At 43.9% G+C, this 18792-nt stretch overlaps 1 protein-coding gene across 4 annotated transcripts in view; it reads left to right on the forward strand.

The window, feature by feature from the left end:
* Positions 1-18792, forward strand: part of LOC135103074 (hematopoietic prostaglandin D synthase-like) — a 79881-nt gene that overhangs the window by 57313 nt on the left and 3776 nt on the right. For all 4 annotated transcript variants that reach the window (XM_064009035.1, XM_064009036.1, XM_064009038.1 and 1 more), the window contains 3 exons: positions 10575-10724; positions 15206-15398; positions 18552-18675. In XM_064009035.1, the coding sequence (XP_063865105.1) occupies positions 10589-10724; positions 15206-15398; positions 18552-18675 (453 nt within the window). In that variant the 5' untranslated portion in view covers positions 10575-10588. The remainder of the gene's footprint in view (positions 1-10574; positions 10725-15205; positions 15399-18551; positions 18676-18792) is intronic.

An 18792-nucleotide genomic window follows, 5' to 3' on the forward strand; every position in this document is an offset into this window, starting at 1 on the left:
GATGAAAGAACAAAGAAAAGAGCTGAAGAAAATAAAAGATAAAACCCGAAAAGATAGGAAATAAATGATAAAAGAATTTGAAAAGGGATGAAAAGAACTGAAATAAAGAAAATATATAAGACAAGGAGAAAGTAAAACAAAAAAAAAGGCGATAGGAATGATAAGATTCGTTAAGGTAAAGACGAAGAAAAAAGATTAAAATAATGAGAAGAAAGAAAACGAAAAGAAACAAACAAAACAAAGGAGATAAGAGGTGGCAACGCTCGATGAGGAAAGGAGACAAAAAAAAGAAGAGATAAGACAGAAGCTGAAGAGGAACAAGGAAATGAACCACGGAAACTGACAAGAAAAATGGATCAATCATGTTGCTACTTAATAAAAAAAAAAAAAAAAAAAAAGGAAAAAGAAAATGACAAAACGTAAAAAAAAAAAAATAGTCAAAAGTAACTCAGAAAATCATGACAGCGAAACATAAGTGCCTGTCTTGTACTTATGTAATCTTCAGCGGAGAGACAGTTTAGGGAAAGAGGCTCATTAGTTGTAATTAGCGGGATTAGCAGAGTGGCGTGCGTGATGCAACACCGCTGGAAGGCAGAACCAGAGAGAGAGAGAGAGAGAGAGAGAGAGAGAGAGAGAGAGAGAGAGAGAGAGAGTTGGTGAGAGGGATGGCTACCCTGACTCACTCACCCTCGTGAATATTAATGCGTACGTGCGTGCGTGCGACCCCCTACGTACACACACACACACACACGCACACACATACAGAGAGAGAGAGAGAGAGAGAGAGAGAGAGAGAGAGAGAGAGAGAGAGAGAGAGAGAGAGAGTATATACAAACGAAGTGAAACAAGAACCCGTGAATGTTGCAATATATCAAAATTTGTTATAATAAAATTCTCTCTCTCTCTCTCTCTCTCTCTCTCTCTCTCTCTCTCTCTCTCTCTCTCTCTCTCTCTCTCTCTCTCTCTCTCTCTCTCTCTCTCTCTCTCTCTCTCTCTCTCTTATCTCCTCATTACGTGTGTCACTCCTGATAAACTGGCCATACACTCACTCCCAAAACTCTTCTTCTCCAACCGGTCTCCCTTCTATTTCCAGACTCCCCCACTTCCTTACCTCATCTCCCTTACTCCCTTCCATTACAAGGAGTTTCCTGTTTTTCGTTTTTCTTATCGTGTCCTTTTACTTCCCATTTTTTCCATTATCCTCCCCGCTTACCTATTTTCTCCCTGTCACGCTCCCTGGTACACCTTTCCTTCTCATCAATCTATAATCTTCTTTCCTTTTCCCTCATTTCCCTCTAATAGTCTTTTGGGAGTCAGCATCGGCGTTCCCATTGACTGATTTGCGTGAGGAAGCCTTTTTATTGGCTGATGGAAGGCTGCGGCGTCCTGTAGCACCCAATAGGGAACACAGTCTCTTCCAGATGTCGAAAAGTCTATATATGGATGTACGTTTTGTTATGGTGGGTAGGCAGGTAATGCAGAGTGGCTGGGATGGTCTGGTGATTGATTCAGTGAGGGATGTGTGGGTTTCGTATGCTGTATTGTGTGGTATGTGCATTGAGTATATGTGGATTTCTGCTATAATGTATGAGGCAGAGAATGCTAAGTGGGGGGAGGGGTGGTGTAGGTATTGATCCAGTGAGTGTTGTGTGTGTGGTTCGTATGTTGTGTTGTGTGTTATGCGACGGGGGAGTACATATGAAATTTAAATGTAAGACTCATACCAAGACGACAAGTATTTCATTATAATTTCTTACATATCAGTGTTACTATTGTGATTAGTACTAGAACGTGAAAAAAAAAGAGCAAGAAAATTAAGATGTAATAAAGCTAACAGTCACGGCCAACAGTGGAGTACCAGTCTGCAATCACTTCCACTGTTTGTCGTTTTCCATTTTGTCTAAAAAATCTATCAATTGTCACATTTTGAAAGGGAACTATTTGCAAATCAGGCTTATATCTCTCACGCACAAATATAAAGAAAAAAAGAAAAAATATTAAAGAGAAAAATATAAAGAAAAAACAAAACAAAACAAAACACAATGCCGCTGAGAGCAGAAGGTTCCTCGACTTCTGATCTCGACTACACCACCAGCAAAGGTTACGTTTACCCTCAAACATCAACAATTCCTCCCTGTCATTTCCCAACCATAAAACAACATTGGAGGTGTGGACAGAAGGTTACTTGACTTCTGGCCAGGACTGTAGCACTGACAACTGTTGTTTTCCTTTCAAACATCACCATCTCCCCCATGTCGTGGGTGGTGGCTGGACTGGCCTCACACAATCATCTGACCGGTGGACGGCACACGCAATGAGTCACTTTACGAGTCACCAAGGGAAGCTACGACCATTTATCTTATTTTCTCCAATCCCTCCACTTTTTTGCCACTCCCACGAGCCTCGCCGATCAGGACACAAACACGCTTTCGTGTACGCCTCCAATTCTCTAGTCAATGAAGGGGAATCAAGGCACGGGGACGATGCTGACTCCTGACTGTAAGGAGGAAATATTCTGTTCATTAATAGTGAGTGACCTCGAAAGAAAATTTATTTTGTTAAAATCTTACTTGTTTGTTAGTGGATAGAGTGAGGAGAATTCAGGACAGACGTTTGTATCGAATGTTTGTTCATTGTCTATTTTATTCACTCATTCCTAGAACTCAATTTCCTTTTGTATCTATTTTCTGGATTTCAGCTCTCTAGTGAATGAACTCATAAGTAATATTATTGAATTTTAATTGCTAGATAAAGTAGTCCAGTTAATGAGTGACGATACCAAATCATCATAACCACTTTCCGTGATGTAATATTCTCTGCTGTAAATTATACTTCAGGCAATAAATATCAGGCAGGAGGAATTGCTCATCTGTAATATTACCCTTGACATTCCTTGCAATGATCCTGATGACAATGTAAGCTTCGAAGGATAGGTTATCTTACTGTCACGTTATCTTGAGAACTGAAACTAGAAAAATTATAAATATACGAGCCAAATTCAGGAGAGATGGAAAGAAATACGCATTTTATTAATTATGAGGTTGCATCATCAGAACATACGGCACAAAACTTCAACTCCTCCTTACCAGAATAACCTAATATGAAAGCCGAAATAAGCAGCACTCTCCTCAATACCGCAATGCAATATCAATTAAGTGAGGTGGGTAGAGTGGCGGACCTAACTTAACCGGATCGTCAAACATGTTAAACTTCATTATCGAAAATTACTTTCAATTAACGCAACCTTCCCACGCTCTCAACACCCCACCCCCCTAACCCAGCGACCTGTTAGACTAACCCGCACAACGACAAGACCCCATTCTCTGTAACCCTCACGTCAAGTTAAAGCAGAATTACGGGTATTTCGTCACTAAGCCTTTGTTTTATCACCTCCACGCGCACTGCAGGACACTTTATTGCGAGTAAAAATGGTTTATTATTCGCGCTATTGTGGTAAAGTGTCTCAGTGTTCGGACTCGTCTTCATTGCCCGCCTCCCTTAGACTCTCAATGCAAGAGAGAGAGAGAGAGAGAGAGAGAGAGAGAGAGAGAGAGAGAGAGAGAGAGAGAGAGAGAGAGAGAGAGAGAGAGAGAGAGAGAGAGAGAGAGGAGTCATCGACAGCAGGAGGAATAGGAGGAAAAGGAGGAGGAGGAGGAGGAGGAGGAGGAGGAGGAGATCACAGGGGATGAGAACGGAGACGAGTGGAAGAAAGAGGACGATAAAGACAGGTTTAAGAGCAATAATGAATAGGGGGAAGAATAATGTAGATTTTTGAGGCAGAAAATCAATACTTGACGAACAGAAAAGATTCAAGCCACAAGAAAAAGTGACACTTCTGAGCGCGGACACAAGAGGATACACGAGAGATATAAAACTGGAGGAGCGAAGAAAAAAAGGGAAGAAAAAGGGAAGATAATGAGAATGTAAGAAGGAAACTGCTGGTTGGAAAGATTACAGGAAGACACTTAGCGGAGGGGAAGTGAAGGGGTGAGGAAACACGAAGAGGAGAAAGAGGAAGAAGAGGATGACGACGGCGAAGACGAAGACAAAGACAAGAAGGAATAAATGAAAGAATATAGAAAGAGAGAGAGGATTAGAATAGACAGAGATGAAGATGGGAAGAACATGACACAAAAACTAAAGTTATACAATAAAAATAATGAAAACAAAGGAACGTGTGGTTAAAAGAAGTGAGAGAAAGATATAAGAGACTGAGGGAAAGACTGAGAGGAGAAGCGGTGAGAGGGAGAGAGAGTTGCTGGAGGAGGAAAGAAAAGAGGATAGCGTTGAGATGAACACGAAAGGAAAATAAGGGGAATAAGAAGGAAGTGAGGGAAAATAATAAGAATGAGAAGAAGAGTAGTAAAAGAGTGCTAAATGGAAAGAATGAGAAATAAATGTTGTGGGGAAGAATGAGGAGACGAGTGAGGGGAGAACTGACTGGAGGAGTGAGGGGAGGAGTGAGGGGAAAGTGAGTGGAATGAAGGGAGGAGCGAGGGGAGTGTCAGTGTTTGTCTCTCTTCCCGCATTCCGTGTCTGGGTCCTTCGGGTTTCTCTGACACTCCAGACGAAGAATATTTGCAAATATTTGGGTGCCAATTCGTGACGGGGCCATGTCAAGACTCTCTCTCTCTCTCTCTCTCTCTCTCTCTCTCTCTCTCTCTCTCTCTCTCTCTCTCTCTCTCTCTCTCTCTCTCTCTCTCTCTCTCTCTCTCTCTCAAGAAAATGCACGACTCCACCTTTTCTTTTGATTATTATAAAGAGTAAACAAAATTCATACTTTCACTCCAAAGAGCAGTTCGATATTTTTCAAGAACAAACATGTACAGCAATACCACTGCGATAACCTATAAATAACGTGCTTCCTGCCAGATGTCTTGACCTGCAACACGAACACAATACACTGCACGGCAAGGCACGGCAAGGCATAGCAAGCACATATATGCGAGTGACAGAGTGCCGGCTATCAGAGGCCCGAAGGAGGTGGGGCAAAGTGAATCTATAATGCAATAATGTGATACACCGATGAAAATATTAGGACGTTCATTTCCACTATCGTGACACTGGCGGTTATTGGAAGCACTGGCGCGGGGTGTCGACTGGGAGAAAATGCATTGGGGAGCGAGGTAGTGAAACGCGGCTCGGGCTTTCCGTAGACTTTTACACACTTCCCCGTTTTCTTTCCTAGCTATTCAAGGTTACACGTACGCCTCACGTGTACGGTACTGATGATACTGACGTGCTGCGAGGGAGCATGGGGGGAGTGGATGAAACTGGCGTGGTGAGAGGGAGTAGATGAGGAGTAGATGTAAAGAGAAAGGACAGTGTTGCCTGCCACGGTTTCATGATGACTCGTGTCTTTTCTCATAAAGCGACATGAGGCGAACAAAAGCAGGAAACACGCACATGAATGACCCACTCAGCGGATGCACTTCTAAGGGACACACACACACACACACACACACACACACACACACACACACACACTTTACACTATACCATTTCCACCCTAACGTTTCCTTCATTGCAAAGTCAATTTAACTTTCTTCTTTCCCTTTATTTTCATACATATTCAATGGCACTTTCATATAAAGACCTTTGAAAGGGACGGAAAATGTAAATTGAATAAAAAAATAAGCCTGGAACCTTACTACACAATACCCGCTAAGGTGAAAATAATTTAAAATAAAGATGCACATGAAGAAAGAAAATCAATGTAAACACTTTTCATCCTAACCACTGAACTGAATCTGTTTTGTGCACATGCTATGTACATTTTAATCAGAATCATTATATTTAAAAGTTTCTTTGAAGTTTCAGATTGTAGCAAACCTAACCACTGCAACCCTGCGTGAGATAAGATGCAATAAACACCCAGTCAATTATCTTTGCTTGTCATCTAACTAAACAACTAAATCCATACATTAGCAAGTCGCCACAACCCCGATACCTTAACTCAATGCTTTCCCTCTCCAATAAGTACCCAGGTTTGCATACTGCCAATCCCAGTCCTTCCCACCAGGTTCTTTTCTCAGTAACTCGACACAATCTTTTCATTGCCCCGAGTACCAAGGTTTGTGTTCCGCCCAATCATGATCCTTGAGCCGTTTCTATTAACTCTCTACTGTCCGTTACTGATCAAGTCTATAATTTCATCCGTCCGTCCATCGCTGTTCCCAGTAATCCCTCCTGAGTCCCTGGCCATCATCTTTCTCTATTTATAGTCTCTCTCAATCACTGGCCACTTTATTCTTCTCTTCTTCTTTTCTTCTTCTTCTATTTCTTCTTCTTCTTTCTTAACGCCATCCTTTATTTCAGTCCTCCTCGTCGACGATCTAAGCTTTTCATATCTCGCCAAAACAGCCTTTAAAATATTTTATGAAGCTGTTAAGGTTTAAAGTTCTATGATAAAATGTTCTTTATATTCCCTCTCTCTCTCTCTCTCTCTCTCTCTCTCTCTCTCTCTCTCTCTCTCTCTCTCTCTCTCTCTCTCTCTCTCTCTCTCTTGTCACTATTTTGTACCTTTCCTCCTCCCTCTTTTCCATTCGCGCCTTCCCACCACAGCCCCAAACATCGCTTTCTGCCTCCACATATTGCACCAAGCGTTCCCTTCATCCCTTTTCCTTCCCGCCCTTCCCTTCCTCCTCCTTTGATCATCCTTAATGCCCTTAGAGCCTCCCACTCCGTCCCTTTCCCTTCCCTTCCTTTCCATTCCCTTCCCTTCCTCCTTCCCGTTGGTGGATCAAATTGACCTGCCCCCGTTATGGCCTCTACGGAGAGAGAGAGAGAGAGAGAGAGAGAGAGAGAGAGAGAGAGAGAGAGAGAGAGAGAGAGAGAGAGAGAGAGAGATTCATACATGTATTTCTGGCTGGCGGTATCTCCCAAACACACACACACACACACACACACACACACACTTCTCCCTCAAGGCCACCCGATAATCCAAGATAATCAGGATTGTTCCCCTGACGAAGCGGTGGCAAGATTTCCTGACGGATTTACGAGAGAGAGAGAGAGAGAGAGAGAGAGAGAGAGAGAGAGAGAGAGAGAGAGAGAGAGAGAGAGAGAGAGAGAGAGAGAGAGAGAGAGAGAGAGAACCATTTCGACCACCTGGAGTCTCATGAAACAACTGACCGGTGCAGCAGAGAGGTAGCCATAAATGTGACTGAAGAGGAGGAGGAGGAGGAGGAGGAGGAGGAGGAGGAGGAGGAGGAGGAGGAGGAGGAGGAGGAGGAAGAGGCAGAGGAGGAGGAGAAGGAGGAGGAGGAGCAAGAGGAGAAGGAGATTGTGTGAGGTATCAAAAGATAGAAGGGAAATGAGAAGAGGATAAGCAAAAAGAATTGGAGGAGAAAGCGTTGACGGTGGTGGTGGTGGTGGTGGTAGAGACGGTGGTAATGGTGGTGGTGGGTGTGACAATGGTGACGCTAAAGAAGGAGATATAAGAAGTCAGTAAGAGATAACCAATAAAAACAAATGAACAGGTACAGGAGAAGAGGCAAGAAAAGAGAGATAGAGAAGAACAGACGAAGCAGACGAAGAAGAAAGAGAGAGGAGAACAACAGACGGAGAGGCTGCGGGAAAAAAATAAATAAATAAACACAGAAAATTAAAAACACAATCCTAATTAGACAATATATTCATCTGAACCGCACCTGGCGCATCAACACCCATAGACCGACGGGAGAAGAAGTGAGGGAGGGAGGGAGGAGAAGGAAGGGAGGGAGAAGGAAGAGTAAAGAGGTGATAGAGGGAGAAGGGTGAAGGAAGAAAGGGAGGAAGCGAGAAGAAGGAGGACAATATTGCAGGGAAGGAATCACTAAATCTCTGTAAACAAGTGACCGGGAAGGAGGAGGAGAAGGAGGAGGAGGAGAAGGAAGAAGCCGGGTGAGTGATGGGTAGAGGGTTATACGTTCTCTGGCCCTTGAAAAGATATGTAGGAAAGGGAGGAAGGTACAAGACATACTCAAGGGAGAGAAATGTGTGTGTGTGTGTGTGTGTGTGTGTGTGTGTGTGTGTGTGTGTGTGTGTGTGTGTGTGTGTGTGTGTTCCTCTCATCCAATCGCAATGTCACCTGGTTCAATACACAAAGGTAAACGATAGACAGAAGATAGAAAGATAGATAGATGGATAGATAGATAGACATTTTATTGACCAAACCAAACAACACACACCATCATTCCTCTCTTACTAAACACATACCTCCATTGAGACACTCAGTTCCACTTGTGGCCTCGTCAGTCAAGGGTCAAAATCATTCCCGTGTGTTTACGTTCTCAGTTAATCTTCCTGACAGATGATTTTTTGAAATAAATTAGTTTTCCATCCCACCAGTTTTAGCATGTAGGATCCACGGTCACCACCTCCCCTTCCCGACCAGTGATAGGCTGACCCCATCACCAGGTGTCTCGTCCCCTTCATCACCACCCATTCACCTCTCCCTCACCTCTCTTTCATCATTTCTTACACAGTTCCCCTTTCATACACTCATCTGTTCCTGCCTTCGCTCCATCTCTCTCTCTCTCTCTCTCTCTCTCTCTCTCTCTCTCTCTCTCTCTCTCTCTCTCTCTCTCTCTCTCTCTCTCTCTCTCTCTCTCTTCTTTTTCTTCTTCTTCTTCTTCTTCTTCTTCTTCTTCTTCTTCTTCTTCTTCTTCTTCTTCTCTTTTACTTTTCTTCCTTTTCTTCGTTTTCTTTTTCCTTTTCTGTTTTTCATCCTTCTCCTTCTTGTATTATTAGCATCCCTAGATAGGCTACGCTCTTTTCAATGGCCTTCTCCTCCCCCTCCTCCTATGCCTCCACCTTCTCACTGCATCATTAATATTACAATTACTATGCAACATTCAATTTTCCGCTTTGCTTCCTTCTGCCCTTCCTTCATTCCTTCCTTCCTTCCTTCCTTTCTCTCTCTCTTTCAACCACATCTCCCTGGCAAAACCAAAGCGACATTCATAACTGGGCGAGCACACAAACAAATTAATAACGGGCGGAGATACACATGCATGAGGATAGGCAAGCAGAGTGCATGACGGTGAGGGCGAGGGGAGGAGAGGCCGTGATATGAAAGGAGGGCAGGTCGCCTTTGACTGCCCCAAGCGATGACTAGCCGACATTGAGAAACATTGCCGGTCTTCGTCATTAAAACTTGTCTCTGTGTCAGTGTCTCTTCTGTGTGTGTGTGTGTGTGTGTGTGTGTGTGTGTGTGTGGTGTGTGAGGGTTAAGTTTTTTTTCAGTGTATTTGTTTAAGGTTCGATAATTTCTTGTGTTAAGTACGATATGGTGAGTCCTTTCTCTCTGGATTAGCCATCTCTTCACTTCTGAAATAGCAGTGAATGTACATATACTCCTCTCTCTCTCTCTCTCTCTCTCTCTCTCTCTCTCTCTCTCTCTCTCTCTCTCTCTCTCTCTCTCTCTCTCTCTCTCTCTCTCTCTCTCTCTCTCTCTCTCTCTCTCTCTCTCTCTCTCTTAATAAAACTAACGATAAAGAAAGCAATGAATGAACAGACAATAATAACGATGATTAACATAACATGATATAATAACAATAACCCCGCTCATGATGGTGGTAATAGTGACGACAATGACTCCTGCGATGATAATCAAGAAGATGAAGGTAATAACGAGGATAACACCGGCAATATTAGTGACAGTGAAGCCACGAATGGACAGATAATGACGAAAATGACTAATATAACTGGACATGATTACAGTAATGGTGCTTTCGATCGTGGTTTGGATGGTGACAATGGCGTCTGCTGTAATAATTGGGGAAAAGGCGAAGAATATCGGTGAAAATGAAAACATATGGAAACTGACACACGGAAGCAGGGAGTCGCCAGAACGGATGTTATTGGATACGCGATGCAATTTGAGATAAAAGGCAATAAAGACACGAGCCAGACAGAATTAATATGCAAGGAAAGAAGAAAAAAGGATCAAAGAATAAGAAAAAGGGATGAGAGAATAAGACCAAGAGGGGGACCAGCAGGAGCACTACACGGGTCTTTACTAGTCTCTCTCTCTCTCTCTCTCTCTCTCTCTCTCTCTCTCTCTCTCTCTCTCTCTCTCTCTCTCTCTCTCTCTCTCTCTCTCTTCGTTAATGTCACGTTCAGGATAGAATCGTCGTTCGCGTGGAATAAAGGGTAAACGATCGCAAATATTGACGAATCTCTAATGGTAGAGTGGCGCTAGAGATAACAGGGATGAGGGACGGGTTGTCAGAGGGGAGAGGGAGGGTTGAGGGAGGGGAGTGGCGGTCAGGGGAAGGGAGAGCACGAGTTTGATGGTGCTCTTGTATTGATGTTCCTGGTGATGATGTGATGTTGTGATGATTAGGCATGATTTTCTTGAATGGACGTGTGGCTGAGTGGCGAGGGAGGGGGTGGGCTGAGTGACGGGGTGCTAAGCTAAGTACCATTGTGGTGTGATAGTTAAGGCTAGTCTGATTAACCTAACTAACTTTTGTACTTGATCTTCGTCCTTATTCAGTTCCTATGCTTCAGGGACTCTCAGTAGATCAGAGTTGAAAATGAGGGATATTTAAGGAACAGACGTGCTAACATGTGTTTTTGTGTTGCAGCGTGTGGTGGTGACATGCCTCAGTACAAGCTGGTCTATCTTACCCTTCGGGGCCGCGCGGAGCCCATTCGCTGGATACTGGCCATCACGGAGCAGCCCTACGAAGACGTGCGCTACAGCAGAGAGACCGAGTGGCCCTTCAAAAAGCCAGGTAACTCAACGCTGCCAGGTGTAGGTCACTCATGAAGCAGCTTAACCATATCAGAGACTTCAAGACAATTACTCTCAAATTTTTGGACATTTTTCACTGCACTTTCCGGGGACTCGAACAGTCTGATAACCCTTTTGACTGCACTTTTTTGGGGGACTGGCACATTTTTGTTAACTCTTTTGGCTACACTCTTTGAGGAACTGGTACCTTCAGTGTCTTTTTTTATAACCTTTTTGTTGCCCTAGGCCAGGATTCTCCCTGTGAGTGAGTATAAGTAACATCACGAACAGAATGGTCCTTCTAAGGCAAAGTAACTACACTCCACCAGGTGAAGATGATCCGTGGGGCAAGAGAGATGTATAATACTGAACAGTGTGAGCACCAGTGAAGTGGACGAAGTGTCTCGCGAACTGATTCCTGTGTTTCTGTGTCGCTTGATTGTGTAGGCTTAAAAAAAAAAAAAAACAATAAAAAACAATAAAAAAAAGAGAGAGAGATCAGTTAAGTACGTGTGATGATATTCTTTTGTGTAGAAAGTTGAAGAAGTTAAAGCACATGGCAATATAGTACAAAAATAAACACTTAAGTATTGCATGTATAAAAAAAAATATGAATAAATAAATTAGCGATACACACTGACGATAATAGCAACGAACAAATCAATTTCATCCACTATATATTTTTTTTTTCACATTTCGTCACAGAGTTAATTAAATAAAAAAAATAAATAAATTAAAAAAATCAAGACCCCCATCCTTTCATCAGCAGCCAAAAAAAAAAAAAAATTATTCACAACTTCACCATCGGGCCTCTTTTTTTTCTCTCTTTTTTTTTTTTTTTTACAGCAATGTTTCGTAATTATGGCAGATGAACATGAAAAAAAAAAGAGTTAGTGGAGCTTTTTCCTGCATCAGCTCAATATATATTTTTTTTATTATTATGATTTCTTTATATAGACGTCCTAAGGAGATAAATAAGGTACGAACGATTGAGGCAAGAAAGTAGGACTGAGAGAAGATATGGTAGAAGAAACAAGAGGGGAGAGAAGACAACTGAAAGACAAAGCAAAGAGTATGAACAGGAAGTGAGTAAAGTAAGATAAAGTAAAGGAAAGATAAAGTAGGAATAAAGTGAAAGACTAAACTAGGACCAGGAGAAAATTAAAATGAAGGAAATTAAGAAGTAATTAAGAAGAGCGAGTCTGAAAAAAAATAAAAGACGCAAAAAAATATTGAATCATTAAGGAGTCTAAGAGAGAGAGAGAGAGAGAGAGAGAGAGAGAGAGAGAGAGAGAGAGAGAGAGAGAGAGAGAGAGAGAGAGAGAGAGAGAGAGAGAGAGAGAGAGAGAGAGAGAGAGAGAGAGAGAGAGAGAGAGATTATGGATTAAATGGACTAACCGAGCAGAGTGGAACGAGAGAGAGAGAGAGAGAGAGAGAGAGAGAGAGAGAGAGAGAGAGAGAGAGAGAGAGAGAGAGAGAGAGAGAGAGAGAGAGAGAGAGAGACAGCTGACTTCCTCTTGAGTGAAACACGCTGCCTAAATTATGAGAACACTAATTAAACGAGCGTGGAACAGCTGAACAAAAGAACAAAACAAGTGAACAGAGGAAGAAAGCATGGCAGGGGTAAGGGGGGAGGGGGATGGTTAGGTTAGGTTAGGTATACAGGACAGACAAACAGAGAGGGAGGAAGATACAAGGATGGAGCAAGTGGGGAGCAAGTGGGGAGCAGCTGGGGAGAATGACAAGCAAGAGAGGGAGGAGAAGGAAAGGGGGAGGGCACCAGCACACTTCAGGTCTCCCCGTCCCGCGTGGTTCCGTCGCGACCTGGTGTGTGTGTGTGTGTGTGTGTGTGTGTGTGTGTGTGTGTGTGTGTGTGTGTGTGTGTGGGTGTGGAGGGGGAGTCAGTGGTACTGGTCTGGGTCGCAGGCAGCAGCAGGGGGAGCCTTTGTGTGGCGCTCTTTTGTCCCAAGTTTGTGCGACATCAGCAGCATCCCTCCCCCTCCATCCCCCCTACGATTGTCTACTCTTCTCCTCCTCCTCCTCCACTTTCTTATTTTTCTCTTCCTCCTTCTCGTACACTTTCTTGTCCACTGTTTTTCTCATTTTTTTCGTCTTTTTTTTCTGATCCTCCACCTCCTCCTCCGTCACTTTCTTGTTCTTGTTCTTCTTGTTTATTTCCTTTTTTTCTGATATCCACTTCTCATGCAACTAAATTTCTCTCTCTCTCTCTCTCTCTCTCTCTCTCTCTCTCTCTCTCTCTCTCTCTCTCTCTCTCTCTCTCTCTCTCTCTCTCTCTCTCTCTCTCTCTCTCTCTCTCTCTCTCTCTCTCTCTCTCTCTCTCTCTCATCTCCAGGTCAGTCACCCCATTCTTTTCTACCTTGCATCTCAATAAACTGTTTCCACTCTTTTCGTCACCTGCCTATAACCTCCCTTCCTTCTCTTCCTTTGCTCCTCATCCTTTCCCTACTCCTCTCATTCTTTTCCTACGCCCCTCATCCCTTCTCTATACCTCTCATTCTTTTCCTACGCCTCTCATTCTTTCCCTGCTCCTCTCAATCTTTCCCTAATCCTCTCATCTTTTTCCTTGTCCTCCCATCCTTTCCCTGCTTCTCTCATCCTTTCCTCTCTCCGTTCCTTCTTCCCCATTTTGCTTCCTACTGTCTTCTTGCCCTCCTACATCTGTAAAAGGAGCGCTATTCTCGGAGGGGGGAAACAATTAAAGGACACAATAAGTCGTTAGGGAAATATTCTTTGAGTTTTTTTTTTCCCCTTCGTGGTGCATCTCCCTTACTTTCCCTGGCAACATGTTCCCTCTAAGTGCCATTAGCCTGTTACCTGGTGTCCTCTCCTTCAATTAGCCTTTTTGCTGCTATGAGTCTCGAAATTAGTGGTTTTTATCTTCTGAATCAAATTTATGGTATTTTTTTTTCTTAAGACACAAGTAAAAGAAAAAAAATAGAGTATTGCAAATTTTTAAGTTCTTGCTTGGTAAAATGATCTAGGCTTACTTTAATGAAGCAAGAAGTGCCATTAGCAGTCAAAGGGTTAATCGAGCGAGAAATAAACGTACTACTGGTTGCGACGCCGTGACGAGAAAAGTTTAACAAAGAAGGAAAAGGCCAGTTCATGACTTTCCCATCCTCGTGTACTTCAGTTGCAGGAAGCGTCACAAATTTTCTGAAGTGAAGCACGTAGTGAATATTGAAGAAGCGCAAAAGACAATGTACAGAATTTATAAATCATTAGTTAAACAGGTTCCTTTGTATTCTCTCTCTCTCTCTCTCTCTCTCTCTCTCTCTCTCTCTCTCTCTCTCTCTCTCTCTCTCTCTCTCTCTCTCTCTCTCTCTCTCTCTCTCTCTCTCTCTCTCGTACCTTTCTCCTTTACTTCCAGTCCTCCCTGTCTTCTCCTCCTCGTTCTTCTTCCTCTTCACATTCTATCATCCTTATCATCCTCGTCCCTTGCATGACCCCGACGTATTACTGAAACATCCTCCCTCCCTCCTTCCCTCCCTCCCTCCCTCCTTTCCTCTCTTCCTTCCTCCCTCCCTCCTTCCCTCCTTCCTACCTCCCTTCCTCCGTATTTCTCAAGGCCACGAGACACGCGAGAATTAATCCTCAAATCCAAGGCAACAAGGCTATACAGAACACAGGGCCCGACAACACAAACACACACTCACACACACACACACACACACACACACACACACACACACACACACACACACACACACACACACACACACACACATACACACACACACTACCTTATTACACGAAACAACACGTCATGTAAACTGTGCCGTCCATTACACAACGACAATTTCACGCATTCTCACGCACATGGTTCAAAATTCAAAGCGAGACGTTGTAGTAAATTTCTCTGGTTACCCTTTCAAAGTAGGAGTCCGTTTTCTCTTATTGCACGCTGGCAGGAGTGGTATAGAAAATGAAAATTTTTAAGGATTACTGTTGTATTATTACGACTGGTGTGGGATCGTTATGCTAATGGTTAAGAGTTTTGTTGCGTGTACGTATATGCAGATTAGAAATGTAGCAATGTCCCGCTTCATAATCCGTGGGAGAAATGGTTATTGTTATTTGTAGTTGTTACTGTTATTATTGTCTTTATTTCAAAACTTACGAATTACATTATGAATATTAGTGTGTGTGTGTGTGTGTGTGTGTGTGTGTGTGTGTGTGTGTGTGTGTGTGTGTGTCATAACCCCTGCTTTTCTAATTAGACTTTTTTTTTAAGAGCAATATTTGTCAAATGCATGCTTAATACATGTCTATGTATTTAAACATGTCTATCTATATATAAATCTATCTTCTTTCAGTCTATCTGCTCTATCTCCCTACTTATTTATTTACCTCTCTACTAGCTATCTAACTACCAATTATCTCATCTATATACCCCTCTATCTATACGTGTGTTTATTTACCCGCCTATCTACTTGTCACTAATCTCCTCCCGCCCCACAGAGATGCCATACGGACACGTGCCTGTGCTGTTCGTGGACGGGAAGCCACTGAACCAGAGCGTCGCCATCTGTCGGTACCTGGGGCGCATGCACGGCCTAACAGTGGACGACCCTTGGGAGGCCGCCAGGGGGGACGAGGTGGCTGACTCCGTGAACGACCTCATTCAGCCCGCCGGGCAGATTGCCTATGCCAAGTGAGCTGCGTGTTTGCCTTGTACTCGTAGTTGTAGAGTACTGGGATTGAGTCGGAGATGACTGTATCACTTAGAGGACACCTATGAAATGAGGAATAAGAAGGAGAACAGGAGTGGGATGCATTAAGGAAGTGATAAACAAAAAAAAAAAAAGAATAGAGAGAGATGATTTGATCACGTAGTAAGATGGGGAAGGCCAGGTACCAATTAAAAAAGCCTGGAGAAAACCATCTTAGAGAAGCACACAGAGGCTGAGATGGAGGGATGGAATTGCGGAAGAACTGCAAAGGATGGGGGTCACAGAAGAAGATACACGGGACAGAGGTAACTGGAGGAGACATGGCTTATTATAGCTTAAGTTCTTAGTTATGGAAGTAAGAATTCTGTTGTTGAACGTGAATGTCAAGTGTCTCCAGTAAGCTCCAGAAAGTGACGCAAACCCCTTCTTTTCTTCTTAATCATGTCACATCGAAGCCAACACTCAGGAATGTACACAATATACCAAAAAGGGCAAGAACATATAGCACGTGTCAGTAATGTCCACCAGCTCGGGTTTCCCCAAGACCCAGGCGGCGGGGCGGTGAGCGACAGTGGGCGGAAGAGGCCAGGCCGGTGCTCGCTGTTCGCCGGGGAAAAGCTCCGCCGTCAATCTCATCCAGGAATTTTAATAACGACGAAAGACTCATTTAAAATCCTCCTCTATTTTGACGAGCGTTCCAGCATTAAAACCCTCTTGAATAAAGGGATCAAAATGTGAAGATTTACACAGGCTACCATTCTGTGTCAAGGCTGGTTGGTGCGGACCGGCTGTGTAGGGAGCAGCAACCCCCGCCTATCCCACCCGGCAGTGGATTACGGCCGCGGAAAGGAAGAATGGTCTGGCCGTCAACCTCTTTTTCCAGCGTGACCCTCTTTTCACCACTCGTTCTGCCGCAACACTTCACGCACACTCATCCTGCTGGCGCATTATTTACACCCCGAGAACACCCGTGCTGCGGGCGGCGGCAACTGGGGGTCCTCCCTTACATAGAGGAACATAAAGGAGACTACAACAATGTGTCATGGCGCCGCATTAAGTCTGTCGGTGGGATGAAATGGTGGAATCAATGAACACATCCACTCTCGTCGCGTGATGCATGCAAGGCCCGCCCGTGAATGTGACATCAAAGGGAGGATAACTAAGGGAAACATGACAAGATTTTGGGGAAAATTGCATAACCCAAACACTGTACACCTTTTTAACTTATGACCTTGCAAGAAAGCCTCGCAAAAATTTCAAACAGTAGTAAACTTGGTCGCGCTCAAAGGAGAATGAAGAAAGTAAAGTTATGTGTAAGACAAACACAACAAACAGCTCCTTGCATCAATGAAGAAACTTTAGGTGAAAGATATTCGGGTACGACAACACGATGAGGGGACCAGCAGAGGGAGGCGAGGCTGGCTGTTGAGGGGAAGGAACACGAGAATGAAGACTTAAGATAAAAACGAGCAGAATCTTAGCCACGGTGAAGGGAAGAGCTGGCGAATAACAGACGAAAATGAGTTGGGAGTTGGCACGGTTCCTCTCTGTGCACCTACCGACCACTGCTCTCAAAGGATGGAGGGAGGAAGAATGGGAGAGGAGGGGAAGGCAGAACAGCGTATGTTAGACGAGAGGAATAGCGGAGGGTTAACATGGATAACAAATGATCTCTCTGTGACATACATCAGATATTGCACACTGGTATTTATCAACGCATACTGTCGAGCACAACTGAACAACACTTAACTTATAGCAGGAACTCAGGGTCGTATTCTTCAATGTTTTAGCGTCTTCAGTAACTTTCAACAGATCCAAGTGGACGTTGTTTGGTTTTTCAAGTGTATTTCTTTTATTCTATTGATAGTTTGATAAGGAATCAGCACCATCAATGAGAAAACCACCCATGAGAATGTAACTAACCATCTCTATAGCCTTTGTAGTATGTATGAGAGAAGAAAGTGTTAAAGAATACACGCCTCACTGAACATAGCAGCGAAACAACATTATTTAACTCCCTGTGAAAGACCTTCCCTCCCCGTCCCTCCACAAAGCCGCGGCCAGTGCATTACGCCACGTGTGTTAGAATGTCACGACCCCTAATCACAGGTGCGGCCGGAAGGGACGTGACCTCAAGCCAAAGGGCATCATGACATGCTGCATGACCCGGAAGTCAGGTCAAATCAAGCCATGTCATGCAAATAATCTATCTCGGTCAGCCACAAGATATTCAGAGGATCATATGCGGATGAACTAAACAAACGAGGCTGTCACGGAGACCTGCACGTGTCTTTCAGGGCCCAACACCGCGGTAAGGGGAGGCCGGAGCGCGTCACCCACCTCACTCATCATCCACCAAGTATTCCCCCTAAGCCAGATTTTACACGCAACGCAGCACAGCAAGAAGAGAATATCCTACGTTTTTATTTAGCTGTTTTTTTTTTTTTCATGTTCATACCACAGGAAAAGTGAGTCTTTCTGTGCAGCAAAGTTCACGGGGGCATTATCTCATTGGCCTTGCGTTGTACAAAAGTGTAAATCGGATGTGTGCGCGCTGAGCTTCTTCAATGTTTCACTGCGTTTTTGGTTTCACATGAGTGGTGCGTCAGCCTCCCTGCCTCCACGCCTCCATGCCCTACCTTGCTTACTTTCCCTGTCCCACGCCAACCTCCACGCCCTCCCTTACTTCCTCTCCTCGCCTGCCTCCATTCTCTCCCTTCCTTTCTTCCCTTCTTCCACGCCCACCTCCGTCATTATAGTGCACGGTTTAGGAGAGAACATAATGATAATAATGACAACAACAAAAATAACAACAACAACAACAACAACAACAACAACAACAACAACAACGTATGGGTAATGACACATATGACGCTTCAAAAATTTAATTACTTTACTCTTGTGAAAAATAACTTGGAGAGGCTATTCTCCGTGTGTGTGTGTGTGTGTGTGTGTGTGTGTGTGTGTGTGTGTGTGTGTGTGTGTGTGTGTGTGTGTGTGTGTGTGTGTGTGTGTGTTTACATGAGTCTATTACCTGACGCTAACACACAGCAGACGAGCAGTTCTTGAGAGCCGCGTCAGTAACACAGCTGAGTGCCACCACCAGTAAGTAATATCTCTCACTCTCTCGACAGACTTGCGAACGAGACCGAGAAGTACAAGATGCTGGCCGCGGAGTTCAACACCACCACGCTGCCGCCCACCGTGAGGGAGCTGGACCGCAGACTGGAGGGGCGGGAGTGGTTCTGCGGCTCAAAGGTGAGGTTCTGCCAAATGACTGACAACCATCATTAGCACTGCATCGCGTTAAAACTTAAATTTTCTTTGGAATGGCTGACTGAGGCAGAATAGTTACACTTTACAATTCTATTTGTG

The sequence above is a fragment of the Scylla paramamosain genome, chromosome 8 (genome assembly GCF_035594125.1).
Source record: "Scylla paramamosain isolate STU-SP2022 chromosome 8, ASM3559412v1, whole genome shotgun sequence".
NCBI lineage: Eukaryota > Metazoa > Arthropoda > Malacostraca > Decapoda > Portunidae > Scylla > Scylla paramamosain.